At 35.2% G+C, this 8,129-nt stretch overlaps 2 protein-coding genes across 2 annotated transcripts in view; both read left to right on the plus strand.

The window, feature by feature from the left end:
* The first annotated feature begins 2,503 nt into the window (after positions 1 to 2,503).
* On the plus strand, positions 2,504 to 4,651 carry LOC111448334 (tetratricopeptide repeat protein 12-like). The gene is made up of 3 exons (XM_023087854.1): positions 2,504 to 2,846; positions 3,154 to 3,342; positions 3,645 to 4,651. Exons 1-3 carry the CDS (start codon positions 2,661 to 2,663, stop codon positions 4,134 to 4,136), a joined length of 867 nt encoding a protein of 288 aa, XP_022943622.1. The 5' UTR covers positions 2,504 to 2,660; the 3' UTR covers positions 4,137 to 4,651.
* Positions 4,652 to 5,848: 1,197 nt separating this feature from the next.
* The window catches only part of LOC111448327 (cyclin-T1-3-like), a 7,284-nt gene continuing 5,003 nt past the window's right edge, over positions 5,849 to 8,129 (plus strand). Inside the window, exons 1-3 of the mRNA XM_023087843.1 lie at positions 5,849 to 6,127; positions 6,716 to 6,957; positions 7,892 to 7,973. Of these exons, the coding sequence (XP_022943611.1) occupies positions 6,719 to 6,957; positions 7,892 to 7,973 (321 nt within the window). The 5' untranslated portion in view covers positions 5,849 to 6,127; positions 6,716 to 6,718. The remainder of the gene's footprint in view (positions 6,128 to 6,715; positions 6,958 to 7,891; positions 7,974 to 8,129) is intronic.

Below are 8,129 nucleotides of genomic sequence, written 5' to 3' on the forward strand. Positions count from 1 at the left end.
AAAAAAAAAAAAAAAAAAAAAAAAAAAAAAAAAAAAAAAAAAAAAAAAAAAAAAAAAAAAAAAAAAAAAAGAATTATTGGTGGATGTGTTGAAATCCTTTGTCGTACGGATGATGTTTGAATTTATTGGTCGGCTAACACTCTTTGTCTTGTTGTCCAACATGACTGTTTTTCTTGGTAGGCCATCTTAGTCTATGTTTTTGGTATTAACATTTTATATTGTATTTAATAAGCCTCTTTCATTTTTAGGACACTTGTACGGATTAGGTATAAAAAAATAATCATATGAATATTATCAAAACTTTATACTAATTTTATATTGACCTATGTTTAATTTACTTATTAATAATGTGAGAGTTGTCACATCTAACGGTGCCGTTTGGGAAGCTGATGCTGCAAGTTCGCCGTAGGTTACATGGCAGTGCCATTGACCATTCCTATTTGTCTCAATTTTTGTTACTTTTGTGGCTCATTTTTTTTCCATTGACTATATGCATTTATTGAATTTTCTCGACCCTTCTTTTGGTCTTAAAATATAGAATCTAGAGTCTACGAGAGGTGAGATCCCACGTCGATTAAGGGCGTGAAAACTTCTCCCTAGCAGATGCGTTTTAAAATTTTGAGGAGAAGCTCGGAAGGGAAAGTCCAAAAAGGACCACTCGAGTAAAAACCCATAACGAAAACGTTTAATAGAACAATATCTGCTAGTGGTGGGTTTTGACGGTTAAAGTGTTGTTGATAATTAGACCTAGACAAAATATGTCAAAAAATTAAAAGAAGAACACGAACTTGAGCTCGAACTCAATAGACCCATTGGGCGATCATGTCCAGAGCCACTTAGCTCATATAATTTTTTTTTTTTACTAACGTAGGCATCGTATATTAATTTTTTCGTTGACTATATGTGGATTGAGTGAATTCATATGGGTCGGGTTCGTACATTAATAAATAGATAGTTAAAACGATCGTGTTTGACACTCAACACATATAATATATGAAATTCTAGTTAAGTAGTGAGATGAAGAAAATAGAGAGACCCGTTTAGTATTTAATGAAATATCCAACTTGAATGACCCGTAAAGGTATACGCCATTAATTGCATATTTAATGAAGGGCAACAAGGTTTGTTCTCCAATTATCTTAGCCTCACAAAGGCCACATGGACGCTTAAATGTTGTATATTTTAGCGTGTGAAAGGAAAGAAAAGTTTAATTACAACAAACCTAAGAAAGCGAAGGTTTAATTAGGTTCAATAAAAAGGGTCGTGGTTTGAATTATTCAACGATTTGGCCTGTGGGATTTTGACCATTGAAATGTGGTAGTAAAGACCGATTTGATTGGACTCGAGAGTTGACTAATTTAGTCTCTTGTAAGTCCTGATTTTTTTATTTTATAATGACTAATAATTGAGACAGTAAGATTCAAACCTTTGACCTCTTAATATAAAAAAAATATATATACAAAAGAAAAAATATATATATATATATTTAGTGAAACACAGTTTATTTCAGTTATATAGTTTTAAAAAGTGGAAAGTCAACATAAGTTGTGTTTGGTGATGGGTCAAGATGTTGACTTGACTTTATTATTTATTAAAGGGTTTATTTTGACTCAAATCATCTCCACACGTATTTGGTGTAGCGTTGAATAGTGGGTTCTAGATGGTTTTATTTTTAAAATATTATTATTTTTTTGTCAATTAAAAAACTTTTTTAAAAATTAAGAATTTATAAACAATTAAAAATGCATGATAATCATGCTTGGTATTTAAATTAATTCAAGTACTTCGATTAAAAAAAATATATTAAAAATATTGATAAATATAATAATGTGAATTTAGAGTTTTAATTAATATATTTCGTATGTTAATTAAAATTAATTTTTAAGATTTTTTTGGTTTGATTAATTTTTAATTACTCATAATCTTGATCTTATTTTCTTATATATAAAATAAAAAATAAAATCAAAATTTAGAATTTTATTGGGATATTTTTGTCGATTAAGCTCTACTCGAATATTTATAGTATCAAAATTTTATTTAATATTTAAATTTAGTCACGTAAACAGCCCATGCGATATTAAAGTGGGCCAACTTTGTCGGCCCATTAAGCTAAGTTGGATCCATGGGCCGAACACCAACACGGCCCAACACATAACAACACTATTATTATTATTATTATTAATCATGGGAAATGTGATACTTTTAATAATATAAATATGTTTTTTCGTTTGAATAAGGACCGTCCGTTTAAGAAGGAAAAGTGAAAGGAACGGTGGAGATTGATTTTGTCGATTTGAAGAAAATAATGAAAGGCAATATGAACACAAATGTAGTAAGAAAGTGGGGCCCACGATGGTGGGCGGGATTTTAATCACGACATCCCATCTATTCCCATCAGTTTTAAATATTTTTTAAAAATTAAAAATAAAAAAAAAATAAAACGAAAATTGGAATAAATGAATAATAACATATCAATCACGTCTATGATCTGTCCATTATTCGTTCCTCCTCGAAGCTTCGCATATCACGAGGTACTCGTTCTGCTATCTGCCGCGGGAGCCATTTCTCCTTCCTTCTTCTCCGTTTCTGTTACTCTGATCGCGAGCTCCATCCGATTTCATCGTTTAATTTGGGGTTTTGTACGGTACGATTTGATTCAAATGTCTGCGGCTACTGCACCGTTGAACAAAATTGAGCGAGCCCACCAGATGTACCGTGAGGGGCTCTATGTCGATGCCCTTAGATTTTACACTGAAGCACTTGCCATGGCCAAGACCAAGTCCCAGAGGATTGCGCTGCATAGTAACAGAGCTGCTTGTCACTTGAAACTTCATGATTTTAAGAAGGTGCGTAATGATCCCACTATTTTTATTTGGGGGTTTTTGTACTGGTGTGATGATTCCTGAAGAACAATTGTTATTGCTGTTGATTTGATTTCGAATTCGAAGCGGTTCGCGTTTTTACCGGGATTGGACTTGCATTTCGTTAATTGAAACTGATATGTCTAGATATGCTTTCAAATAATCGAATCGATCACTGATTCTAGGATTATAATCCTTCGCTTGTAGTGTGATTTTTCCCCTTCGTGTATTTGATTTCTATTCCGTATTGAATTGGAGTTTGATTCCTTATAATCTTATTGTTCCATTCTAGGCAGCAGAAGAATGTACGTGGGTTCTTGAACTTGATCACAAGCACACTGGAGCGCTAATGCTCCGTGCCCAGACTCTTGTCACACTCAAGGAATACCATTCTGCTCTGTTTGATGTCAACAGACTTATAGAACTGAACCCATCATCAGAAGTTTATCAAAATCTTCAAACTCGTCTCAAGACGCAATTGGTATGTACTTACTACTTCTTCCTTATCACACTGTTTGTTCTCTGATCATGTTGATGAAGAATTCAGCTGTAGACATTACTGTTTGATGCTGCTTATTATGTTATAGTATTCATATTTGATCTCGTTAATTGAATCATGCCCTGACGAACAAGTTGTATCAGGGTTCGTTTTTTTTTTGTATTGCTGCAAGATACCAATGTGATTCTGGGTTTTTGTTGATCTTATTCATTAATCTTCAACTTGATTGTATACAATTGTGCTTGCGGCCATCAGTAATGGATCTTTTTTATGCTTAAGGAAAGTCACTTGCTCCAATACCTGAATCAGAAGCAGAGTTTGAAGAAGAGGATGAAGAAGAATATGATGTTGAGTTCAATGACTATGCAGCCAATGAGAAGTGCAATGAGGGAAAAGGAAATGTTATAGCTCCAAGTATTGTTCAGGTACAGAAACCTGAGCACGATTGCAATTTGATAAAAACTACCCTTATCCAGACAACTCGGGGCGACAGTGGATTATCTGATGAAAAAAGGGGCAATCAGAAAGCTGAGGTGAAAAACACCACAAAAAGTGAAGTTGTTGTCCTTCAAGCTCAGAGCAAGAAGGGCACGACCGACGTAGGTCCCAATGGCTGGCAAACGATCCCAAAACCAAAAGGACACTCGACTTTAGACTATGCACGTTGGGATAGAGTTGAGGACGATTCCAGTGAAGACGATGATGATGATGAAGAGGAGTCGGGACCTCAATTTCGTTTTCGTGTCAGAACCGTTGGCGTTAAACCTGTGAAATGAACTGAATATACATTATAACAATCAAATGCCTTGCTGTCTTGATAGAAAGACGAAACACTGAGCAACTCTGAGCTTCGTGGATTTGGAAGTTCATTTGTTTAAGATCAGTACTGTTGAGACCTTCAGACCTATGTAATGTGCAGTTGGTCAGACGCAAAATTATCACCGTGGATCTGATCGATGAGCAAGCTTTGCACATAAGATTTTATACAAAGCTCCAGCTGACGCGTTTTGGTTTGGTTTGAATTATGTGTCTGCTGTACAACATCAATTTCTGGGTGGTTATCAGAAATGGAGATCCCGTCTTGGATATGGAAGACATCTCTGGTATATAATGTTCAAAACCTGTTTCTGTTTCTTGAGAAAAGATGGTATATACTATTATATGCCGCTGTCCGCCACTGATTGATGGTAGACTCAGCAGCACATAAGCTTCACATTTGATGAAATTGGGAAGAACAAATACTTGTATGATAACAACTGAATGAATTGTTAATTCTCTGCTCCTTCATGTACCTGTGTCTCTGCTATGTTCCTATCTTTCTCTGTCGTGGGTTTTGTTTTTGTGAGATCTCACGTCAGTTGGAGAGGAGAACGAAACATTCTTCATAAGGGCGTGGAAACCTCTCCCTAGTCAACACATTTTAAAAATTGTGAGGCTGACAACGATACATAATAGGCTAAAGCAGACAATATCTACTAGCGGTGGGCTTAAGCTGTTACAGTTTCTTAGTTAGTTTCATGAATCTTTACGAAGACAACCAGGATCGTGGAGGTAAGTAGCCATTATTTATATATTTTTCCGTGTAACATGACACCATTATTCTTTGACACCAAAGCTAAGCAAGCAAAAAAGATGTTATGAATTGCTTGGAGTTGGAGAGATGGATGGCATTGGGAATAGGCTAAGCTTACGGCTACGCAATCAAAAGAAATCTCTTCCTTCTTTTGGTGAAGAAGCAACGGATGAAATGAAGAATCATTATTGACATAGTATTATAATTTATTGTCTTTCGTGCCTATGTATTTTAATTAGTTTATGTGACGGTCCAAGTCTACTGTTAGTTGATATTGTTTATTTTAACTCGTTACGTTATCATTAGCCTCACATAACGCGTCTATTAGGGATAAACTTTCACACCTTATAAAGAATACAGTGGAATCTTACAATCTACCCCACTTGGAGGCCTAACGTCCGCCCACTGTCGAGCTCTAATACCATTACCTACCCATATTAGGAATTCAAGTATTTATTTTACAAATGTGACACACACGTAATTTAGGAATTAATGTTGGAGTTGAAATGGAAGGATCGAAAGGTGGAGTCAGACCCGAAGAAGAAGGTGATGGTTGATTGACGTTTGTCGAAGAAGACAACCATTTTGTTGAAGAGTTGACATTTGAAGAAAAGAACGTTGTTTTATCGAGAATAGAAATATAAATTTCGACCGAATATTATTATTCCTTTAATATTTTTTAACTTATTTTTAAAAGATAAAAAAAGATTAAATGGAATTTTTGAAGGGTTAGAGTTACTATGGAAACGAAAAGTGAAAGTAGGTGGCATTTTGTATAATTTATTATACATTATGAAAACTTTAGGAATTAATTCGAAAATAAAGTTTTATGAGTGTGACACATAAAATACAGAAACCAACCATCAATTTATAGCATATTTATTATCGTCATCATCAAAATTATTTTTGTTTTTTTTTTTTGGGGGATTCGTCCCATCGTACAAAGCAGCGTGAAAATGGAGAGGGCCGAAGCACCCACATTTTTTTGAGCTTAGCTCACTGTTCAGACTGCTTTTCATTCCATCTTCCTCATAAACCCTAACCAACCATTGCCAAAATCTCTTCTTTTTCTTCTGGGCATTTTCACCAGCTCTCATTTCCCCACCCCCTTAATTTATCTCTCTGTATTGCACCAATTTCTCGAGTTTCTGCAATTTCTCCACTTCTTTTCTGCTCTTTTGCCACTTTAAAAAGGTAATGTTAATCGCATCATTGCGCGGTACTTCTGTAAGCTTGATTACTTGTCCATCAATCTCGTATGTAATCGAGCCTATTCGTTTGTTTACGCAATCTTTGTTCGTTTGAATCTGAAATTTAGTTTGGGATTTATTTTGTGATTTCTGGTTGTCTTGCTTGGAATTTTGGGGGTTCTCTTGAATGTTCTTTCCCGGAACTTACTGGAAAGATTTGTCGAACTCATGGGAGGGTGGCAATCAAATGTTTCTTTGGCCATGGGTGTTGGGGTTACACATTTGCCCTTGTATTTGTTCTTGGCTACGCAATTGTTGGGCATTTGATGAGCCCTGTTGTTTTCATCTTAGTAAGCTTTACACGGGGATATACTGTCCTGTAAGTTTGTTCCGAGAGAAACAGTTTTGTGATATGTTAGAGTCAAGGTTTTGAACTGTGGCTGCTTGCCCTATACTATATTATCATCATATATTTTGGTTTCAATTGTGTCTTGCAGATTTATGATCATAATTTCTAAATTACTGAATTTGGTGTAATTAACTTCCAGTTTTCCTGAATAAGCTGTCATTGTCTATGAATCTTGAATAACAGGATATGGATATGAATATGGAGAATTTATCATCTAGTGATCCGTCGCATCAGGCGATGTATGAAAATAGTGATTCGAAACACTCACAGGATGGGTTGGAGGATGGTTCTCAATGGTATTTTTCTAGGAGGGAATTAGAAGAAAATTCTCCTTCTAAACAAGATGGGATTGACTTGAAAAAGGAGGCATATCTACGCAAATCATACTGTACATTTCTCCAAGATTTGGGAATGAGACTTAAAGTGTGAGTGTTCTAACAATCTTTAAATGTTTTTTTGCTTTACGGCTTATGCCTTCTGTTCTGTTTCCTCAGTGAAAGGCGTTCGGTTTTATTGCTGCATTTTCTTGCATTTCCTCTTTTAACCGTTGTTTCGCCATTTTTAGATCCTTCTTGAGAAACCTATTCCATTCACTCCTTGCTTTGATATATTTCCAATTGTTGTTAATGAGAGACATTAAATGCACTCTATATCCTTTTCTGTTGTCTGATTTCGATGTTAAGAATGGAAAAGACAATGCATTGATTTTCTTATATCAACAAATAACTTTATTGAATTGTTTTAAGCGGCTTCCTGTTTCCTACACCCCTTCTGTGCCTCTCTTTCTCTCACCATCTTCCCCGTGATAAGCTTGGCTCTTTTCAACATGTTTCTTCCATTTATTTTGTTGTCTTATATTTTTAGGGCCACGGAAGGTGCTTTTTGCAATGTAAAAAATTTCTCATGGAGGAAAATCAACTCATCTCTGACTTCACTTTGTTGCACTTATGGGAATTTGATGTGGGTGCAACACTTGCCCTATATATATATCGAAAGAATAAAAGAAACAAGCTAGGGGAAAAATTAGTACCCCCAATTTGTATAAGTAACATTTTGAGAATACTCAAAATGAAACTTTAATGTTGACTTAATCAAACCATTTTTGCCGTATGAAATGCTTTTCTTCAAAGATCCTTATGTTTCTTTTAGACCAAATTTCAGAAGTGATGGTCTTGACAGTGTTAACCCAAGTTGTCCCGTTGGGGACACCCGAGAGTGTTACCCAAATTGTTTATCTTTCTTAGAGAGAAATTAAGAATTTTCAGTTTGCTTTTCTTTGTCTCTAGCTATCCTCGATCAATTATTCGATTATCTCAAACTAATATTGAGTCCATTGTTGTTTTTGTTTTTATTATGCAGTCCCCAGGTAACCATTGCTACAGCAATAATATTTTGTCATAGGTTCTTTCTTCGCCAGTCTCATGCAAAGAATGACCGAAGGGTAAGTTCATTCTTCCAGTTTTTGTTAACAAATGTTTATTTTGTGTGCATAAGCATATGAGAATTGTTCTCTCAAGGCGGACAATTTATATGCTTTGTTGATTTGGTTTGCTGGCATTTTCAGATGCTCAGGGGGGGGGGGGGAAATTTTTTTAAA

Source organism: Cucurbita moschata, unplaced genomic scaffold (assembly GCF_002738365.1).
Source record: "Cucurbita moschata cultivar Rifu unplaced genomic scaffold, Cmos_1.0 Cmo_Scf00010, whole genome shotgun sequence".
Lineage (NCBI taxonomy): Eukaryota > Viridiplantae > Streptophyta > Magnoliopsida > Cucurbitales > Cucurbitaceae > Cucurbita > Cucurbita moschata.